We start from the raw sequence: 22,070 nt of genomic DNA on the forward strand, positions 1-22,070 counted from the left end.
TGGCCAGATTACTAAACTGGACCCGATTTAATATTTATATGCGTCCCAATGATCTACATGACAGCTTAATATTTATTTATCATTTCTAATGAAATTAGAATTGATTATAGTCTTCTAGATTATTCTAAAAGGTTCTTTTCATTCCTAATTTAATTAACATTGATAAATTGACTTTAGTTGACTTTTTAGAGTTTTAATCAGAATAAAAGAAGTGTTTTTAAGGAAAATATGATTTTTCCCTCTCATACGGCTAAATTTTATCAAATTAAGAAAACAGGTGGAAATTTATCTCCAGCAGGAGCAGCGCCTAGCGCCATACCTGGCGTCTGGCGCTAGAGTCAAGCGTTTGGCGATGTGATTGTGTTTTATTATTTTCGAAACTCTAATTCGTATTTTATTCTCATTCTGCTAATTTTCGCTATAAATAACCTCCTAAAACCTCTGTTCTCAATCATCAATTTCCATCATCAACAACTATCAATTCTTCTCATTAATTCTTATGAATTCTCTCTAATCTCTTCTCATCAATTATCACCAACTCTCATCAAGAATCTCTTTGTTACTCTCTCTCTCTCTCTCTCTCTTTTCTAAACTAGCCTTTTGCATACAAAATTTCGCATTCAAAAGATCTAGAAACACCTAGCCAAGTTAGAATTTGCCTTCGCCCTTGACGTGTAAGGTTTTAATTTCAGAGGGTTTGGTCCCATATCTAGTCTAAACTTTCTTAAATCTCTATTTCAATTATTTAATTTAATTCTTTAATTTAATATTTTCCTTGAAGTTACTAACGTGTGTATTCTATTATTAGAAATGGGTACGAGGCATCCAAGTAAGTGCTTTAAATGATTTATTGTTATTATGATATAGAAATCATGTCTAGGTTATTGTTATGATTCCTAGTGTCATGTTAGGGCGTTTTGATCTTCCTAATATCATGTTTAGGGTAATAACTATAATTTCTAATATCAAATATGACAATTGTAATTCCTGCGATGCTTTCTATTCTCATCCTAATATTCATGTTAGTATCATGTTAGGGCTATATATTTGATCTTTGATATTTAGTGACATGCTAGGGTTTGTTATTAATATTGTTAGTATCATGCCTAGGTTCTTGCTATTATTATGCTTTAACATGAATATTATGATTATATTGTTATGATTGTGATTATAATTATTATTATTGTTATTATTATTATTATGTTTCTTGATATATATTTATTGCTTGATCATGCCTTTTATGGATGTTTAAAGGGAATTGGTACTTGTAATTACACTTAACAAGATAATTAATAATCTTGTTTTAGGTTAATATGATTATAATCCAAGTGATCGGCATTACTAGTTTTGTTTCTGCATTAATATTCAACCAACATAGATAAACAGGTTTAGGGTTAACCTATTGATTGCATGTTAGTCATAAAGCACACATGAATACGATCAGAATAAAGTAGAGGCCTATTGTTAGGGCAGGTTCAATCTCTTTTAGGCTGGATTTGTACTTTCATCCCCGAACTACCAGTCATGGTTCCAGACCTATTGGAGTTGACGATCTCCTGGATCGTTAAAGGGTGTAACCACCTATGAACGGTTTACAAGTTCCTAAAACTTGTTGGCGACTCTTTTGCTCTAGCTTCTTTCCCTTTTGTCGCCACCATGCTTTAGTGTATGATCACAATGAGGTTCATGCTTGAAATATTCCCTACAGTGCCCCTTCGGGCTAATGAGACCCTTGGATGGGTGAAGATGTCCCTAGCGCCTCTTAGGGGTAATGAGCCCCTTTGATGAGCTATGATGTGTCTCACGCCCCTTAAGGCTAATGAGCCCTTTGGATGGGCTATGATGTGTCTAACTCCCCTTAGGGCTAATGAGCCCCTTGAATGGGCGATAATGTATCGTACACCCCTTAGGGTTAATGTGCCCCTAGGATGGGCGATGATGTGTATGACACCTCTTAGGGTTAATTAGCCCCTTCTTGATAGACGATCATGGAAATCTTTGATACATTCGGCCCACCAAAATTGCGAAAAAAAGCCTCTAGCAAGGTGAAAATGCCATTTTACTAATTACGGTCTCAATTTTAGGCATGTCTTGGAATGGTACGCGCTCGGATCACCCTATAATGAGCCCCCAACATGGACGATGATATAATTGACGCTTTATACGAGCCTCCTTGGTGACAAGTGTCTCTGAAGAAACGTGTAGACTTATGTATTTGAAGCAACATCAATGAAGAAACAAATTTTATGGCTAACTTATGTATACTTGTATTTATTGTTATGTTTAACGCCCTTTGAGGGGGAGAGATATGTTTAGTGCCACATTAGGCTAATTAGCCCCTTAAATGGGCGATGATGTGTCTCACGCCCTTTAGGGCTAATGATCACCTTGGATGGGCGATAATGTATCTGACGCCCCTTAGGGCTAATGAGCCCCTTGGATGGGCGATGATGTGACTAACACTCCTTAGGGCTAATGAGCCCCTTGAATGGGTGATGATGTGTCAACACCCCTTAGGGTTAATGAGCCCCTTATAGATAGGTGATCATGGAAAACTTTAATGCATTCGGCCCATCAAAATTGCGAAAAAGGCCTCTAGCATGGTAAAAATGCCATTTTTCGGATTACGGTCTCATTTTTAAGCTTGTCTTGGAACTATACGTGAATGGATCACCATATAATGAGCCCCTAGGATGGGCGATGATATAATTGGCACTTTATAAGAGCCTCCAAGGTGATAAGTGTCTGTGTAGAAACATGTAGAATTGTTATGGCTTACTTATGTTTACTAGTATTTATTGTTATATTTAACGCCCTTTAGGGCGGCCGAGCCCCTTAGGGGGGGCGATAAATTTTTGGTGCCCTTTTGGGCTAATGAGTCCCTTGGATGGGCAATGATGTGCCTGATGCCCCTTACGGCTAATGATCCCCTTGGATGGGCGATGATGTGTCTGACTCCTCTTAGTGCTAATGAGCCCCTTGGAACGGCGATGATGTATCATACATCCCTTAGGGTTAATGAGCCCTCTCTAGTTAGGGGATCATGGAAATTTTAGATGCATTCGGCCCACTAAAATTGCGAAAAAAGGCCTCTAGCATGGTAAAAATGCCATTTTTCTAATTACGATCTCATTTTTAGGCATGTCTAGGAACGGTACGTGCTCAGATCACCCCATAATGAGCCCCTAGGATGGGCGATGATGAGCCTGACGCCCGTTAGGGCTAATGAGCCCCTTGGATGGGCGACGATATAATTGACGCTTTCTAAGAGCCTCCAGGGTGACAAGTTTCTCTTACACTACTACAAAAAGCGTGTTTTCTGAACGCTTTTTAGGCCTTTTTTCGACGCTAAAAAGCGTCGAAAAATTATTTCTCGACGCTGCAAAAAAGCGTCGAAAATCCGTGAGTCGAAAATTTTTCAGGGACACAAAAAAGCATCGAGATTCTCGACGTTTTTTAGTGTCCAAACTAATATACGAAGCGTCGAAAATTACGTATTTCGCGCATTATCCCAAATGTAGTTTTTTAGCGACGCTTTTTCCTGTCCACATAATCAAATTTAGCGACGCTTTTTGTTGTCTTGCGTTTATTCGTGTCAGCCTATGGTATGGCGGGAAAGTCTTTGAAATTTGAAAATGTGCAATTATGTAGACATTAAAAAGCGTCTAATTTTTTTTTTTAAGATTTTTTTTTCTTTTATTAAATTATTATCATCATACATACATTATAATTATTTAAATTTATCATAAATTAAATTAAATTAATAACATTAAAATAAAAATAAACAAATATTCTATATAACTAGATTAAAAAAAACAATAATTAATCAACAATAATAAGAGTACGTAGTTAATTACCAAATTTATAAAAGAAAACATCAACACAGTACAATCATTAAAAAAAAAAGTCGCATATTATAGTATGTAGCTTGTCTCTAAATAAATACATCACTAATATAAGACTAAAAACCAAAATAGATAGATGATGGCCACATTAATCGATATAGTCGCTTGTTGATGCTCAAGTGTCCCGGCCTATTCTTTTGTTGCACCTACATTGCCTTTTCCAATCTTCAAAAAAAAAAAATACAAAGTATAAATTAGTACATTACACAATATAGGCTCAAGATTCAACATGTTGTATTTAAACATAGAATTGTGAGTTAAACATAAAAATATAAATAACTAAAAAAGCCAAAAGGTCTTTCATCAAGAGTTCTTGACTAGATCAATATTGCGGACAAATCCAAAGCTTAACTGAACGAATCATGGATCAAGTAATAAAAAAGCTGGCACGGAATTCTATAAGCAGTACCTTCAGTTACATCCAGCAGTATACAAAACAGTAATTGTCAACACATATTGTTAAAGAAACAATGGATCTAATTTACAAAGACAATACACGAAAACAAGCAGAATAGCCCCATATACTCAATACTACTTTGCTATCCATATAAGTTTAAGGTTTCTGATGTTAATTCTTGCTTTGTTCAGAGAGGTTTAAGCTGACTATGCCTGTCTACTGTCTCACTGTTATTTCTACCTTAAGTTTAAGCTGCATGGTCAGTGCCCTGGTAGCATTAGTATGGAGCTTTAGTGGAAGTAATTGTATGAAGTTGAGACCATTTTATGTTGCTTGTCAATCCTAGGTGCTAGGTTTGCATAAACTTATTTAGTTATGGAGCTGACATCCATGCTGAAATCCTTGCAGATTGAAAATGCTCCATCAGAAAGCCATTTACAAAGCAAACGGATGGCTGATGGATCCAAGAGAGTTAGAGTTCCTCGCATTCTCAGCCAGCAGGTAATTCTTACATTATATTATAGAAAATACAAAGTTATTCATGGTTTTTATGCTTCTACTACTGGTGCTTAATTCTTTTCTAGTCACCATTGTTTATCTTGGGTGAGCTAACTCACTAAACTAATTTAAAGTGAAACCAAAAATTGCATATTTCTTTTCCTTTGTCAAGCTGTCATGGACTTCAAATGTTCTCCAATACACATCTAGTCTTTGTTTTCTAAACTATTTGCTTCTATCCTTGCCTCAGCACAAGCAGCTTATTTAGGTTGTAACTTTATCCAAAGCTTAGGCAGGGGGGCAGGGCAGACAAGCAGTATAAAAGCAGCAGGGGAGCAGGACAAGCAGTAGCAGGGGAGCATGGCACACACACACACACACACACACACACACACACCACAAGCAAGCAAGCACTCACACAAGCTCTGACTTTCACACATACACACACACACACACACACACACACAAGCATTTTAGGATTGAAGTTGGGATTTCAAGTCTGATTTCCAGTTCTGAACTTCAAACCTGAATTCAGTTCTAGATTTCAGCTCTGAGTCAAATCTGATATTCAGTTCTGAAATTCAGATCTGAATTCAGTTCCGGATTTCAGCTCTGATTTCAGTTATAAAGAGAAATATGACTTTGTTACCTGATGTTTTGCCTTTCCTAAGAATTTAGATGCTTTGTTTAGAAGACCCGGAGATGCATTCCCTTGACGAATTGCACCTACAATTTGAGAAAATTGTCCAACAAGCGCTTTAAGAAGAAGATTGTTGTGTCCGACCTCGTCTTTCAGCTTTTCATTTTCTTGAGATAGTGTATCATTTTTTTTGTGCAAAGCATTCACTTCTTCTTTAACACTATCCATCATAATAGTCCTCTTTTGAAATTTTCCATAGCCTTCCTTCCTTAACACACCACGTACTCCGAAAATGTCCCCCTTTTTAACCCCTAGTCCGTAGCTGAAGTTTTCACAGCACCTGTTTCACGATTTCGAATTCCTCGTGTAGCAGGTTTTGGGCGCTCAGGAGGTTTGTGAGAAGTAGAAGGGGAGTTCAATGAGTCTGGTGCAATTGAATGTGGAATATTAGGTGGGATATTAGGTGGGACTAAAGATGAAACTTCTGGTGGGTATTTTTTTTTGCTGACCTTGCGTAACTGCTTCCTTAACTGAATTTAATGTTGAACCAGGAGGGGTTTTCCAAATGGATCCTAAATTATTAGTTGGTGGGTGGTCACATTTTGTAGTGGAAATGGGTGGAGAAAAAGGTCCCCATTTGTCATCCCTAAGAACCTCAGTTTGTGGTGACTTTCTAGCTTGTTTTTTGGTGGGTTGTGAAGCTTTAGCAGCAGAAGAAGTATGTGCATTAGAGATAATTGGTGACTGTGATGATACTAGATCATGTGACTTGGCTGTGGCAGCAAGTATGTCCCTTGCTCTCTTGCTTCGGTACATCATACTTTACCTGATAAATTCGCAAAATAAGTTATTAAAAAGAACATAAATAAAAAATTATCATAAGAGTGACAATAAGATTAATCATCAGAAGATTCAAAACCAAATTAAGAAACCATGAAATAAGAAAAATAAATTAGCAACATAGTAGAGTTGAAATAAGAAACAAGTATTGAATATAGTAAGCACAGTTAAGAAGCCCAACAGTGAGTTAAATGCATAAAAGCCTCTTTAAGAAACAAGAACAACAACACTTATTCTTAGGAATCCAGAAAGCACAAAAGAAGCAATCATCTTCAGCCAAAGGTTCCAACTAGTCACTGCAATCAAGTTTTCTAGCACTTCTAGGCTTCTAGAACACACCATAATCCATATGTTTAATATAAGCACCAGCAAGTATATATAAAATGCATGAAGACAGGTAAACACATCAAGAAAGATTAACAAAGTTTGCCCACACATTTTATAGTCATCATCCTTTGTTAGAAAAATAAATGTTATTGAAACTTCACATGAAATGATACATTAAGTGGGCAATATGTTCTAACAGAGAAGCAGATAAAAAAAAAATTTAGAAAAAATCTACAAAATAACCCAACACTGTAGCCAATGAATTTTGCAAATACACACACACAAGCTGCAATTCAGTTCTGATGTTCAGGGCTGAATTCAAAATTGAATTCCAAAACTGAATTCAGATTTGAATTTCAGTTCTGATTTCAGTTCTAGAATTCATTTATGATGTTCAGAGCTGAAATCAAAACTGAAATCCAGAACTAAATTCAGATTTGAATTTCAGTTCTGATTTCAGTTCTAGAATTCATTTCTGATGTTCAGAGCTGAAATCAAAACTGAAATCCAGAACTGAATTCAAATTTGAATTTCAGTTCTAATTTCAGTTATAGAATTTAATTAACAGAAACAAAAATTAAGTTGACAAAATACAAACTTTGATGAATTAGAATAACTAAATGAAATATAAAAATACACACCCATCCAAATTTATGAACTCAAATCTATAATAAATTATAAAAGTTGTAACAAATTATTCAGGTATATCAAGCAAGTCCCTAGGCTTAGTTTTCACAACATGACACCACCCTTTTTGTATCTCATCCTCAATATAAAAAACTTGTTTTGCTTGAGATGAGAAAACAAATGGATCATCACGCAAAAATCGACCAGTGTGCATCAACTTTGAGAAATTGATACGAACACTTCCATTCGGATTTGTTTTGATACCCCTACGAATATCGACCCAGTCACAACGGAACAATAAAACCTTATAAGAACCATAATAATCTAATTCCAAAATTTCTTTGAGTTTTCCATAATATTCGTGACCCTCTGCTTCCACCATGATTCCTGAATTCTGAGTTACTCGAAATCGCTCACGATCCACAATATCAAATTTGTAACCATTGATAATAACACTTTTCATCCTTTTCCCGCGGTTACTCAAGCCACCGACTAAGGCTTTTCTTAACTTTCCATCTACCGTGCTATCATCTAAATTATGGACCTATAATTCGAGAATAATAATGTTAGAATTAGAAAGTTGTATAATATGAAAATAAAAAGACCCTAAATGTAAAAGCATATGACCTGGCTTTGCAACCAATCTGCAAATTCATCAATTATCCACTGATTTTCAATAGATTCATCAGCTTGACTTCCTCCAACGTCATTATCTTGCCTCTTTAGTTTTAGGAACTCACTATCGAGATTGTAAATTTTATGTTAGTAACAAGTATATATTGGATGCTTTAACTAAACACATAATGCTACTTACTTAAGCACCGGGGTTAGTTCATCAAAATGAAGTAAAACATAGCGATGAGCTTGCTTTAAACTTCTGTCATCCAAACGGACATTTTCTTTTTTTCCAACAACACGACCACCAGAGTTATACAAATAGTTGTCAGTGTATGATACACCATCCTCATTCCTTCTAAGTCTATTGAACATAGTCTCAACACTTTCTAAATATCTCGAACAAAATGCAATTGTCTCCCACAAAAGGTAACCTTCCGCTATAGATCCTTCCTGTTGCGCTTTATTGCTTACATGAGATTTCAAAAAGGCCAAGTACCTTGAATTATAGTAACGATTTTGTATGTGAATGTGAAAGAATAGGAAAAATTATTATATAAAAATAAATAATATAAATAAAAAGAATAATAATAATAATAATAATAATAATAATAGTAATAATAGTAATAATAATAATAAGTACCTTTCAATAGGATACATCCATCTATAATGAACCGGTCCGCCTAGTCTGACCTATTCTACTAAATGAATTAGTAGATGAACCATGATTGTAAAAAATGTTGGTAAAAATTCTTTTTACAAACTTGCAAAGAGTCAACACGAGCTTTGATTGAATGGTATCTAATTCTCTTGTATCTATAGCAGTTGAACATATCTTTTTAAAAAAGTCAGACAACTCCTCAAGCAAGTCAATAACTCTTGTGGCATTCGACGCCCTTAAAGCAACCGGGAGGATATCTTGCATGAGAATATGATGGTCGTGACTTTTCATATTAATAAGTTTCCGTTGCTTTAGATTCACACATCTTTGTAAATTAGATCCATATCCATCAGGAACTTTCATCTTTTTCAAGACTTTCAAAAATCGTTCTTTCTCCTCGTTAGACATGGTGTATGCAGCCGGCGGGATGTAACCTTGACATAGATGAGGTTTTATATTCAAATTCTTTAGGGCTTCTCTGCTACTCTCATCATCCCTACTATTATCCATATCTAAAAGAGTTCCTAATAAAATATCAGACACATTTTTTTCAATGTGCATAACAACTAAATTATGTCTAAGAGGATTATGCTCCCAATACTCTAATTCAAAAAATGTACTTTTCTTTTTCCAAAGAATAAGATCACCATTGGGATCGCAATCATCATCAAGTTCATTGGTAGCTTTTTTCCCTCTTTTTTTAAGAACTTTTTTTGTCTTCCTATATACATACTTTACCCCTTCTTGTTGCTTCAAAACTTCGGTCCCGCTGGTACGAATCGAAGCAATACCATATTCTTCTTTCCCATCAAACAAATTAGCTTGTGAACAATATGGGTGATCAATAGGCAACCATTTTCGATACCCAGTGTAGATAACTTTGCCACCAAATCTATCTGAATGAGCAGAATGAGTGCAAGAAGGACAAGCTTTGTAGCCTTTCGTACTCCAACCTGACAACATAACATAAGCCGAAAAGTCATTAATAGTAGAGTGTAGGGTTGCTCACAGTTTGAAGTTGCTTCCACTATAAGAATCAAAAGCATCAACACCTTCCCACAATAATTTCAATTCATGGATTAGTGGTTGCAAGCACACATCAATATCCATACCGGGACCAAATTTACCAGGAATAATTATAGAAAGAATAAAGGATGATGGTTTCATACAAAGCCATGGTGGTAAATTACAAGGAATGAGGACCACCGGCCATGTGCTATAATTTGTGTTCATAAGACGATATGGATTAAAACCATCACTCGCTAGGCCTAATCTAACACTGCGAGGATCAGCGGCAAACTCTATATATTTTTCATCAAATTTTTTCTAGGCCTCGCCATCAGCAGGGTGTCATATAATCTTATCATCCTTACAATTAAAGTGCCATCTCATGTCCTCTGCAGTTTTAGATGACACGTAAAGCCTCTTTAATCTAGGGATAAGGGGAAAGTACCGCATTACTTTAGCTGCCTCGCCTTTCTTACATGCTTCTTTTCCTTTTTCATTTACATCACCCTCCTTTCCTTTCACATTTTTCCACCTTGATGTCTTGCACATATGACACTCACTTTTATTTGCGAATTGGCCCCAATATAACATGCAATCATTTGGACATGCATGGATTTTCTCATATCCTAACCCTAAATCATTTATTATCTTCATGCCTTCATAATAGACGATGGAAACTCCTGAATAATGGGAAATGCGTCAATTAGAAGTTCAAGTAATTTATTAAATGACTCTGCAGACCAATGGAACATACACTTTAGGTGAAACAAATCCAATAGAAATGAAAGTTTCGAAAAAGTAGTGCGGTACAGAATTCGTTTACTCCCTTCATCTTTACAACGAAATATCTAATTTCTATAGTTTTTATAAAAACCATAAAATAAAATATGGCCTCCAACTTAGATCATAGGTCTTACTCCCTTCATCTTTACAACGAAATATCCAATTTCTATAGTTTTTATAAAAACCATAAAATAAAATATGGCCTCCAACTTCTTCTACAGAATTCGTTTTATTTAACTTGCACTTATTACATGGGCATTTAGTTTCCCATGTATTTGGTATAAGAGTCTCTTTAGCAAGTTTCAAGAAGTTCATGCAACCTTTAAAATAACCAGGATCACCTCTTGGTAAATCAATCCAACTAGTATCCATTTCTACAAAGAAGTATATAATTAATTGCTAATTAAAAATAATGACATTAAAAAAAATCATGTTACAAGGATCCTTAAACCAATATATAATAAGGAAAGAAGAAAATTAGAAAAAAAAACATGCAACAACAAATAAAAAGTTATACAAATAGAGTCCAGAGTGAGTTTCTATCCTAGAATGATCCTATTTCCATGTCCGTCTCTTGCTGGGTCATGCTAGCACATGACTTCCTTCATTAGGATTGTGATACATTAAAGATTTCAATTTCAGGTTCTCTGATTCACTAAAATATGAGCTTTTATGACACGAAAGTCCCTGTTTATCACCATTATATTCATAATCACCAGCTTTAATAGAATATACAACATTAAACCATTGATATACATAGATTTTAATTTTATATGATGATATTCAATTACACAATTGATTTGTTTTAGTTCAAACAATATATTCTGTAATGATCCAACCACTTGTGGTCCTCACGTATGGCAGATAGAAGAAGAAACCAGGCACCAAGGCACTAATACAGCAGCAGGTCGTGAGTATTGGGCAAGGGAATGAGTAAGAAAACATAGGAAGACAAAATGCAACAATTCTGAAATTACTTAATACAATTGTCCACGGCCTTACATGTAGTGTCGTAGATAGTGAACAAAAAAAGGTAAGTCGAAGCATGAGGCTATTCAATACAACTAACTCACACACATCCATTTTGGTAATCTATCTTTGCTAGACAACACTAGGAGTCTACTAGGACTGCATATATAGACCAATTTTAAAATGTATAAAATTGAGACTTTCACGATGATGTACAATTGCATTTTCACTATCAATTACTCAATCATAACAAAATCAGACAAGATTATGAATATATCGATGTTTGATGCAATGAAAATTAGGCACAAAGGTATAAGCAATTATTTCTTACAGCGTAGAAAGGCTTGAAAGAGATTCAGAACTCTGAGGCAAGCTGCCAGATAGTTTATTGAATGAAAGATCCCTGCATCAATCAGCAATTTGAGCAATGATTACCAGAGTGACAGAATTAAGCAAAAAACAGGCAGCATCCATCTAATCTATATATAAGAGCATATAATCTTCATACATAACAAGAGTTCTAGGCTCAACAATAAGACTTGATTCATCAGCAGCAGGCCGTGAGTATTGGGGTTGTTGTCTAATGATTTATAAGGGAATGAGTATTGCTTCTAAGAGCAGAGCATGTAAAGACAGAATGTAATCATCAGCCACCAAATCACCATAGAAAAACAAGAAAATTTATATCAAAAACCCATAAAATTCATACCAAAAACCCATAAAATTCAAAGCCTATAAAATTCATATCAAAAACCCATAAAATTCAAAGCCTATAAAATTCATATCAAAAACCCAAAAAATCAAAGCCTATAATATTCATAGTCGAAAAATCCCAAACTAAAACCCTACAAAACGCCATCAAATTTATCACAAAAACCCATAAAAAAAACTTTTTTTAAAAAAAAATACAACAACAACAAGGAAATCTGAAATTTGAAAACAAAATTCACGAAGAAAAGAACAAAAAAAGAATTTAAATTATCTAATTAAGGGCAAAAAATTACCTTGCAATAAGATCGATTCTTGTTCTACTCCAATTGTAAATCGAACACATGCAAAGAATTATTTCTAAGTTTAACAAAAATTAACGAATTGTGAAAAATTAGGGTACCAAAAATTGTGAAGCAAATTGTGAATAATTACCTGAAATTTCTCCTAGTGAAAAGAAAAATCCCCTATATTAGCAAGAAACCCAGAATTTAACATAAAAAAGATGAATGTTGTAGCTTTGATTATGAGCAGAGACGCAGATCGAGTGAAGTAGATAGCAATGTTTATCAGTCGTATTTCAAAAGTTGGTGGTTTAATTGGGTATTTCCTTTTTTTTTTTCTTTTTTTTTTTTGAGTAAATAATTGGGAGTGATACAACTAACCCGCTTTTTTTCACAAAATTTTAAAATTGCGGGCAGTAGGGTGTGAGGGAGTCACGTGTTAGACTCGTGATTTTCTCAACGCTTTTATGTGTCGAAAAAAACCTTCGACACCAAAAAGCGTCGAGAAAAAGCGAAACTGAAAACTGTGCGCTGACGCCACATCCAAAGTGTCGAAGCAAAAGCGTCTAAAATATGCGTGTTTTGTAGTAGTGTTAAGAAACATGTAGACTTATGTATTTAAGGCAACATCAATGAAGAAACAAATTGTTATGGGTAACTTATGTATACTTATATTTTTTGATATGTTTGACGCCCTTTGGGGCGGCCGAGCCCCTTTGGGGCGGCCGAGCCCCTTTGAGGGGGCGATATATGTTTGGTGTCCTATCTGGCTAATGAGCCCCTTGGATGCTCGATGATATGTCGAACGCCCCTTTGGGCTAATGAGCCCCTTTGATGGGCGATGATGTATCTGATGCCCCTCAAGGCTAATGAGCCCCTTGGATGGGCGATGATGTGACTGACACTCCTTATGGCTAATGAGCCCCTTGGATGGGCGATGATGTGTCCTACACCTCTTAGTTTTAATGAACCCCTTCTAGATAGACAATCATAGAAAACTTTAATGCATTTTTCAGATTACGGTCTTATTTTTAAGCTTGTCTTGGAACGGTAAGTGCAAGATCACCCTTTCATGAGCCCCTAAGATGGTCGATGATATAATTGACGCTTTCTAAGAGCCTCCAGGTGACAAGTGTCTATGAAGAAACATGTAAACTTATGTATTTGAAACAACATGAATAAAGAAAAAAATTGTTATGGCTTACTTTTGTAGACTTGTATTTATTGATATGTTTAACACCTTTTTGGGCGGCCGATCCCCTTGAGGGGGGGGGATATATTTTTTGTGTTCCTTTTGGCTAATGAGCCCTTGGATGGGCAATGATGTGCCTGACGCCCCTTAGGGCTAATGAGCCCCTTGGATGGGCGATGATGTGTCTGCCTCCCCTTCTGGCTAATGAGCCCCTTGGAAGGGCGATGATGTATCTTACATCCCTTAGGGTTAATGAGCCCCTTCTAGGTAGGCGATCATGGAAATCTTTGGTGCATTCGGCCCACAGAAATTGCGAAAAAAGGCCTCTAGCATGGTGAAAATGCCATTTTTCTAATTACGGTCTCATTTTTAAGCATGTCTAGGAACGGTACGTGCTCGGACCACCACATAATAAGCCCCTAGGATGGGCGATGATAAGCCTGATGCCCCTTAGGGATAATGAGCCCCTTGGATGGGCGATGATGTGTCTCACGCCCCTTAGGGCTAATGAGCCCCTTGGATGGGCGATGAAGTGTCTCACGCCCCTTAGGGCTAATAAGCCCCTTGGATGGGCGATTATGTGACTAACACCCCTTAGGGCTAATGAGCCCCTTGAATGGGCGATGATGTGTCTAACACCCCTTAGGGTTAATGAGCCCATTCTAGATAGGCGATCATGGAAAACTTTAATGCATTCGTCCCACCGAAATTACGAAAAATGGCCTCTAGCATGGTGAAAATGCCATTTTTCAGATTACGGTCTCATTTTTAAGCTTGTCTTGGAACGGTACGTGCACGGATCACCATACAATGAGCCCCTAGGATGGGCGCTGATATAATTGGTGCTTTATAAGAGCCTCCAAGGTGATAAGTGTCTGTGAAAAACATGTAGGCATTTGTATTTGATGCAACATCAATGAAGAAACAAATTGTTATGGCTAATTTATGTATACTTTTATTTATTTTTATGTTTAACGCAATTTGGGCCGGCCGAGCCCCTTGGGGGGGGGCGATATATGTTTAGTGCACTTTCAGACTAATGAGACCCTTGGATAGGCGATGATGTGCTTGACGCCCCTTAGGGCTAATGGGCCCCTTGGATGAACGATGATGTGTATGACACCCCTTAGGGCTAATGACCCCCATGGATGGGCAATGTTGTGTCTAAGACCCCTTAGGGCTAATGAGCCCCTTGGATGGGCGATGATGTGTCTTACACCACTTGGGGTTCCTCTTGCATGGTTAAAATGCCATTTTTCTGAATACGGTCTCATTTTTAGTCATGTCTTGGAACAGTACGTGCTCGAATCACTCCATAATGAGCCCCTAGGATGGGCGATGATATAATTGACGCTTTCTAAGAGCGTCCTAGGTCACAAGTGTCTGTGAAGAAACATGTAGACTTATGTATTTGAAGCAACATCAATGAATAAACAATTTAATATGGAAAACTTATGTATACTTGTATTTATTGTTATGCTTGACGCCCTTTGGGGCGGCCGAGCCCCTTAGGGGGGCGATATATGTTAGGTGCCCCTTTGGGCTAATGAGCCTTTGTGATGGGCGATGATTTGCCTGATGTCCCTTAGTGCTAATGAGCCCCTTGCACTACTAGAAATAGGCTAAATAGCGACGGATTTGTTGCGACGAACCCCTTTTTCCGTCGCAAAGTTCACATTTTACGACGGAATTTGTTTCGTCGCAATTTAGCGATGGAAAAGTTGAGTTACGAGGCTGTATCCGTCGTAAAGTTTGCGACGGAAATAAATTCCGTCGTAAATTCCGACGGAATATTCCTTTGTTTTAATTCTAAGGAAGATCCTTGCTTGTCATTTCTCTACAATGTTCTCTAGGTACATATATAGGTGTTTCTAATCGCCTATATTGTGTACTCGGGGAACTGTAGGGAGATGCTGCCGGATTTTCCATAGAATTGAAATTCTGGCATACATTCACTAGTGAGATTGAACGTACAAGGATGGGTTAGGTTGGAGTGATAAGGACCCTTGGAAATCATTTCTCTTCTCATTTGCATTTCCATAACAGTTTGATCTATAATGAATATATATTGTGCTTTATGACTAATGTGATTAATGGCATATGTGTTAGTTCTGTAGAACTTGTAATCATGAAACGAAAAGAACGTAGCTGGATGTACAAAAGGAAGGTTGGGAATTCTATTAATCCTGAGTTCTTGAAGGGGGTAGATGAATTCCTTAAATATGTGGAAGATCATCCCAAGAGTAGCAACCCGAATGAAGTTAGGTGTCCATGTTTTAAATGCAAAAACAAACGTCTCTGGGATCCAGATACGGTCAAACTTCATTTGTATCGCAGCGGTTTTTTACCTAATTACTACGAGTGGACGTGTCATGGGGAAGGGTTTCCAGGAACTCGTAGAAGGGAGTCAAATGAATATCGTGAAATGGTTTTGGATGCCTTTGGTCAGTCTCAAGATCAAGGCCATTCCGAAGAGCCACTTGTTTCATTAGAGGAGGAGCCTAATGCACAAGCCAAGCCATTTTTTGATTTGTTAAGGGCTTCTGAACAACCGTTGTACGAAGGGAGTTCATTGTCTGTGTTAGAGATGGCTTCTAGAATCACTAGCCTGAAGTGTGAGTATAATTTGCCGCACAGATGTGTTGATGGATTTGCTTCTTTGTTTAATGAAGCGATTCCTAACAACAACCACATGGTCGAGACATTCTATGAGGTCAAGAAAATTGTTAAGGGGTTAGAGCTGCCCCATGAAAATATTCATGCATGCCCGAAAGGATGTATGTTGTTTTGGAAAGATGATGCTCAATTATCTACATGTAGGGTGTGTGGCAGCGACCGATACAAGAAGACTTCTAAAGGTAGCTTAGTGCCTTTGAATGTTCTGTTTTATTTCCCTATCACACCTAGGTTGCAAAGGCTTTTTGCAACTAAAAACATTTCTGAGGAAATGACATGGCATGCTAAACATCCTCGAGTTCAAGGCACAATGGCACACCCTAGCGATAGTGAAGCGTGGAAACACCTAGATAGTTGCTTTCCTGAGTTTGCCTCTGAACCTCGTAATGTTCGACTTGGCCTATGTACGGATGGATTTGCTCCACATGGTCAGTTTGGGGACAGTATTCATGTTGGCCTGTCATTTTGACCCCTTATAACTTGCCTCCGTCAATGTGTATGAAAAGACAGTTCATGTTTCTTTCGTTACTCGTTCCTGGTCCTAAAAACCCTAAGGGCAACTTGGATGTTTACATGCAGCCGCTCATACACGAGTTGAAACAGTTGTGGGAAGTTGGGGCAAATACTTACGATATTTCGAGAAAACAAAATTTCAATCTTCGAGCAGCCATCTTATGGACCAATAGTGACTTCCCGGCTTATGGTATGTTATCTGGTTGGACCACAGCCGGTAAGAAGGCTTATCCATATTGCATGGAGAAAAGCAAAGCATTTTGGCTCGAAAACTGTGGTAAGGTTTCTTGGTTTGACTGCCATCGTTAATTCCTTTCGACAGATCATCCTTTTCAAAATAGTAAAAATGCATTTTGTAAAAACAAAGTCAAAAAAGGTTCACCACCTCACATCATGTCAGGAGAGGAACTTTGGGAATGTGTGAAAAACCTCCCGAAAGCAACAGATGGCCCCGAGGCACTAAAACGTGTCAAGAATGCAAAAAAAGGGTGGTTCAAGCAAAGCACTCTATGGGACCTTCCATATTGGAAACATCTTCTTGTTCGTCACAACTTAGATGTCATGCACGTTGAAAAAATTTATTTTGATCAGTTGATTCACACTATAATGGACGTGAAAAAGCAATCTTGTGACACCCCATCAGCTCGGAATGACATTGCTAAATACTGTAAACGGCCCCAGCTACATCTTTAAGAGGATGATAGAGGAAAATAATTCATGCCAAAGGCTCCATTTGCTCTTGACAAGGCTCAGAGAAAGGTTTTGTGTGAGGGGGTCAAATAGCTGCGGTTTCCTGATGGTTACGCTTCCAATTTGAGCCGATGCGCTTGATTTGCAATCAGGTAAGTTACATGGAATGAAAAGTCATGATTGTCACGTGTTCATGGAGAGGTTGTTGCCCACTGCTTTGAGAGAATTGCTCCCTACCCATATATGGAATGCAATTACAGAGATAAGCCAATTCTTTCGCAATTTATGTTGCTACACAATTACAGTTAGCGACATGGAGCGATTGGAAAAACACATAGCTGAGATCATGTGCAAGCTTGAGAAGGTTTTTACCCCATCTTTCTTCAACTCCATGGAGCATTTACCAATTCATTTGCCATATGAGGGCAAGTTATGTGGACCTGTTCAATATCGGTGGATGTATCCTTTCTAAAGGTAAATCAAAGGTCCTTTCTCAACTCTTACTTTCATCTCTTCATTGATTTTCGTTACTTATACTTTTACGGCTACATAAACATAATTACAGGTTCCTCAATCACCTGAAACAAAAAATTGGTAATAAGGCTCGTGTTAAAGGTTCCATATGCAACGCTTATCTCACTGAAGAGATATCAAACTTATGTCCAATTACTTTCAGCCCTTAGTTGACACAAAAACACGAGATCTAGGTCGAAATGTGAATGCTGATGTGGAATCCCCGGCTGACAACGATGAAATCCCAGAGCTGTTCACGGTGGATAAGGGTCGTGTGTCAAATTTGGGTAAAACTCGGTATTTAGATGACAAGGAACTCGAACGTGCTCATTTGTTCGTTTTAAGAAATACCGGCATTCTTGGTGAATACGAAAGGTATACATGTTTACGATAAACTTTTGAAAATCCCTTAAATTTAATATAATTGCTGCAATGATTAACCATGTGTCATTAATCTATTAGGCAGTTTGAGGACCACATTCTTAGTACTCGAACTTATTTGCGTCGAGAAGATGTCATGGAGAAATGAGAAAGTGAATTCCCTGATTGGTTTCATCACAAGGTGATAATACCTTTCGAACATTGCATCTCGATTAATTTGTGATAATATAATATAATATATTTCATTTCAATTAGTGTGACGCTTGTATTCGTAACGGTTATAGGTGAGAGAACAAAAACCAAGTTCCGATGTGTTGCGAGCATTGTCTATGAGGCCTTTCAAGCGTGTTCGAACTTGGAACCAGATATTTGTCGGTGGCTTTAATTTCCACACACAGTCCTATGGCAAACACAAATCTACGATGAATTACGGGGTGTGTGTCTCAAGTGAGGACGGTGGAGAGTACTTTGGCATTTTAAACGACATAATTGAACTTGTCTACACCGGTCCCAAAAAAGAGTACAAGACTATTTTGTTTAGTTGTAGTTGGATGGATTGTGGTAAAGGAATGAACATTCATGAACAATACAAGCTTGTCGAAGTAAATCATACTAAGAAGTATCCCAAGTATGATCCATTTGTCTTATCTTACCAAGTGTCTCAAGTGTATTATGCATCTTACCCTAGCCTTAAACGTGATTGGGTTCAATGGTGGGCTGTATTTAGAACTCAAGCAAGGTCGGTGATTGATGCTCCGGTGGATGTAGAGTTTTTGCAGGGTCCTTCCCCACAAGTACATGCAACGCTTTGTCCACCAAATGACATTCCAGACTATGAACTTGATAGTGATGATGATGATGGCGATGGCTTTATTATCTCAAGCGATGAAGAAGAAGAAGAAAGCATTGGCTCCAGTGACAGTGACGAAGAAGAGGACATCGATGTATTTTTAGATGACACTAGTGATAGTAATAATGATAGTGATAATGATAGTGGTATTAGTGATAAGAGTAATGAAGAGGAGAATATGTAGTTACTCCTTTTACTATTGTCTTCGAATGTTTAGTTTTTAATGACTACTCGGATTTGTAATATTGCATTACATTTTTGGTCTCATTTTATTATTTTAATGTCTTATGGATCTAATTTATGAATTTACAATGTGCGATTATGGTACTAATAACTTTTTCAGGTGGTCATCATGGGAGGAGGAAATAAAGGAGAAACGTCCAAGAGGAGAAAGTCTAAGGGGAAATCTCTGGTTGTACGTGTTGACGAGGATGAGTCAATGGAGGAAGCGGAGGCACATGATTTGGGGGCCTCTCAAGAAATCGTCAGAAATGTACAAGGGCAACAGGAGCAACAGCAGCTTCAGGAACAGGAGCTACATGACTCGCATCCTAATGACTTGCTAGAGTTGGACCCTTCCACACTTTGGTGCGTATGTATTTGTATAATGAAATATCCTTAAATTCGTATTTACTTTGATAAAGTGAATTTGTATTACTTTAACCATGTTTTGTTCACTTTTTGTTGATTATCTACTTACATGAATGTCTATCCTTTATTATAGGTTTGATGATAGGCCGATGAAGAATGTTCTCTCCGACTCGCTAACCGGCTACTATGTTTAGCCTTGGAGGAATTATGGAGAGGTTGATGAAGATTCGAGAGAGCACTTTTGGAACTTGTTCAACGTATAATAACTTTAACCTAAAATAATAAATGTTTTATAAATTATATTGATGGAGTTGAATTTTGTAATAAAGACATTTTCTTTATTTGCACAAAAAATTCAAGTGGGCACCTGAGTTAAACAACCAAGTGAAGGACACTTTCGAAGAAAAGTTTGCAAATCGCCTACGTGACACGTTCTACAACATCACACACAGGCTGAATGGTCGCAAACCAAGATGGCTTAATAAGGATGTCCACGAAGGCATGATGAAAATTGTTGCCACCGATCCAAAATATCAGAAGCGGTCGGAACAAAACAAGAAGAACCGAAGAGGCGGATCCATGGAAAATGTCGTTGAACCGACCCACTTTCAAGGTTCAATGTCATCTGCACAACATGCTAAAAAGATGGTAAGGTTCCTACAATATGTCCAGTAACAATTATGTCATTTGTCTATTAATTAATTTTGGTGGGCTAACATGTTTTCATTGATTTTCTGCATGTACATATAAAGGCTGCAAAAAACCAAGGCCAATTACCAAATGCCCATGATCTTTTCTTGAAGACACACTTCAAGGAAGTTCCTGGTAAAGGCCAAGTGGCTGCCAACAACAAAGCAAAAAGGATTGCGGTAAACACTTATTATATGAGTTGAAATATGGCAAATTAGCAAAGTAGAACTCAATATATGCTTATTTTGGATGAATTTGGATGAGTTAGGGTCGAACATTGACATATGTGCTTATTTCTCTTAATTTATATCCTTAGGCACTTACAAGTATGTGATACTGGAATGTTATAAGAAAGAACGAGTCCATTTGCTTGAAAACATAGAAAATAGGCATGGTTTTAGCCATATAGGCCAAATTGGATGAATTTGGATGAGTTAGGGTCAAACATTGACATATGTGCTTATTTCTCTTAATTTCTATCCTTAGGCACTTAAAAGTATGTGATATTGGAATGCTATAAGAAAGAACGAGTCCATTTGCTTGAAAACTTAGAAAATAGGCATGGTTTTAGCCATATAGGCCAAATTTTGATAATTTTCGATGAGTTAGGGTTGAAAATTGACATATGTGCTTATTTCTCTTAATTTCTATCCTTAGGCACTTAAAAGTATGTGATATTGGAATGTTATAAGAAAGAACGAGTCCATTTGCTTGAAAACATAGAAAATAGGCATGGTTTTAGCCATATAGGCCAAATTTGGATGATTTTTGAGGAGTGAGGGTTGAAAATTGACATATGTGCTTATTTATCTTAATTTATATCCTTAGGAACTTAAAAGCAATTGATATTGGAATGTTAGAAGAAAGAACGAGTCCATTTTCTTGAAAACTTAGAAAATAGGCATGGTTTTAGCCATATAGGCCAAATTTGGATGATTTTGGAGGAGTGAGGGTTGAAAATTGACATATGTGCTTATTTCTTTTAATTTCTATCCTTAGGCACTTAAAAGCAATTGATATTGGAATTTTAGAAGAAAGAAACCTTACATTTGCTTGAAAACTTAGAAAATAAGCATGGTTTTAGCCATATAGGCCAAATTTGGATGATTTTGGATGAGTGAGGGTTGAAAATTGACATATGTGCTTATTTCTCTTAATTTCTATCCTAGGCACTTAAAAGAAATTGATATTGGAATGTTAGAAGAAATAACGAGTCCATTTTCTTGAAAACTTAGAAAATAGGCATGGTTTTAGCGATATAGCCCAAATTTGGATGATTTTGGATGAGTGAGGGTTGAAAATTGACTTATGTGCTTAATTTTCTTAATTTCTATCCTTAGGCACCTAAAAGTATGCGATATAACTCCATATTGTTGGTTATTTTTTTAACAATATTTTTTTTATCTTCAATATTTTGTAGGACACCTACCAGAAGAAGCTCGAAGAAACAATGAGTCAGGGGATTCAGAAGAGTCCCAATGAGTTGTACAGGGAGTCGGTGGGTGGGCGCAATAAGAAGGGGCATGTGAAGGGACTTGGCCAAAGTGCAGAGCTCTACTATGGCAAACAGGGTCGAGGTTCCCGTTCTTCACAACAATACACGCCGTCTGTCATTTCTCAAATGCAAGACCAGATGGAACACAGGGTGCAAACTCTCCAAACTCAAATGGAAGCCCGAATGGCTGAAATGGAGAGGAGATACAAGGAGAGTT

General features: G+C 37.1%; 3 protein-coding genes across 3 annotated transcripts; 1 reads left to right on the forward strand and 2 right to left on the reverse strand.

The window, feature by feature from the left end:
• Positions 1-3,844: 3,844 nt before the first annotated feature.
• Positions 3,845-8,407, reverse strand: LOC110699763. The gene is made up of 4 exons (XM_021877307.1): positions 8,049-8,407; positions 7,862-7,973; positions 5,450-7,778; positions 3,845-4,070 (listed from the first exon to the last, which is right to left on the reverse strand). The coding sequence occupies exons 1-3, from the start codon at positions 8,222-8,224 to the stop codon at positions 7,302-7,304; spliced, it is 765 nt and encodes a 254-aa protein (XP_021732999.1). The 5' UTR covers positions 8,225-8,407; the 3' UTR covers positions 3,845-4,070; positions 5,450-7,301.
• Positions 8,408-8,494: 87 nt separating this feature from the next.
• Positions 8,495-13,821, reverse strand: LOC110725186. Its single transcript, XM_021904671.1, has 4 exons — positions 13,814-13,821; positions 12,414-12,445; positions 11,602-11,673; positions 8,495-9,463 (listed from the first exon to the last, which is right to left on the reverse strand). Exons 1-4 carry the CDS (start codon positions 13,819-13,821, stop codon positions 8,514-8,516), a joined length of 1,062 nt encoding a protein of 353 aa, XP_021760363.1. The 3' UTR covers positions 8,495-8,513.
• Positions 13,822-15,531: 1,710 nt separating this feature from the next.
• On the forward strand, positions 15,532-16,599 carry LOC110725197. Its single transcript, XM_021904682.1, has one exon. It carries the CDS (start codon positions 15,532-15,534, stop codon positions 16,597-16,599), a length of 1,068 nt encoding a protein of 355 aa, XP_021760374.1.
• Positions 16,600-22,070: the final 5,471 nt, after the last annotated feature.

Source organism: Chenopodium quinoa, unplaced genomic scaffold (assembly GCF_001683475.1).
Source record: "Chenopodium quinoa cultivar QQ74 unplaced genomic scaffold, ASM168347v1, whole genome shotgun sequence".
Classification (NCBI taxonomy): domain Eukaryota; kingdom Viridiplantae; phylum Streptophyta; class Magnoliopsida; order Caryophyllales; family Amaranthaceae; genus Chenopodium; species Chenopodium quinoa.

Excerpts from the sequence above, each read along its gene's own strand:
- LOC110699763 (XM_021877307.1), bottom strand. The coding sequence starts at position 8,224 with ATGTTCAATAGACTTAGAAGGAATGAGGATGGTGTATCATACACTGAC. Across the intron at positions 7,974-8,048 it reads GAACTAACCCCGGTGCTTAA|TGAGTTCCTAAAACTAAAGA; the intron begins GTAAGTAGCATT and ends CAATCTCGATAG. Across the intron at positions 7,779-7,861 it reads CAGATTGGTTGCAAAGCCAG|GTCCATAATTTAGATGATAG; the intron begins GTCATATGCTTT and ends CTCGAATTATAG.
- LOC110725186 (XM_021904671.1), bottom strand. Across the intron at positions 11,674-12,413 it reads TTCACTAGGAGAAATTTCAG|GGATCTTTCATTCAATAAAC; the intron begins GTAATTATTCAC and ends TGATTGATGCAG. Across the intron at positions 9,464-11,601 it reads CTTTCAAGCCTTTCTACGCT|GTTGGAGTACGAAAGGCTAC; the intron begins GTAAGAAATAAT and ends TTATGTTGTCAG.
- LOC110725197 (XM_021904682.1), top strand. The coding sequence starts at position 15,532 with ATGACTAATGTGATTAATGGCATATGTGTTAGTTCTGTAGAACTTGTA.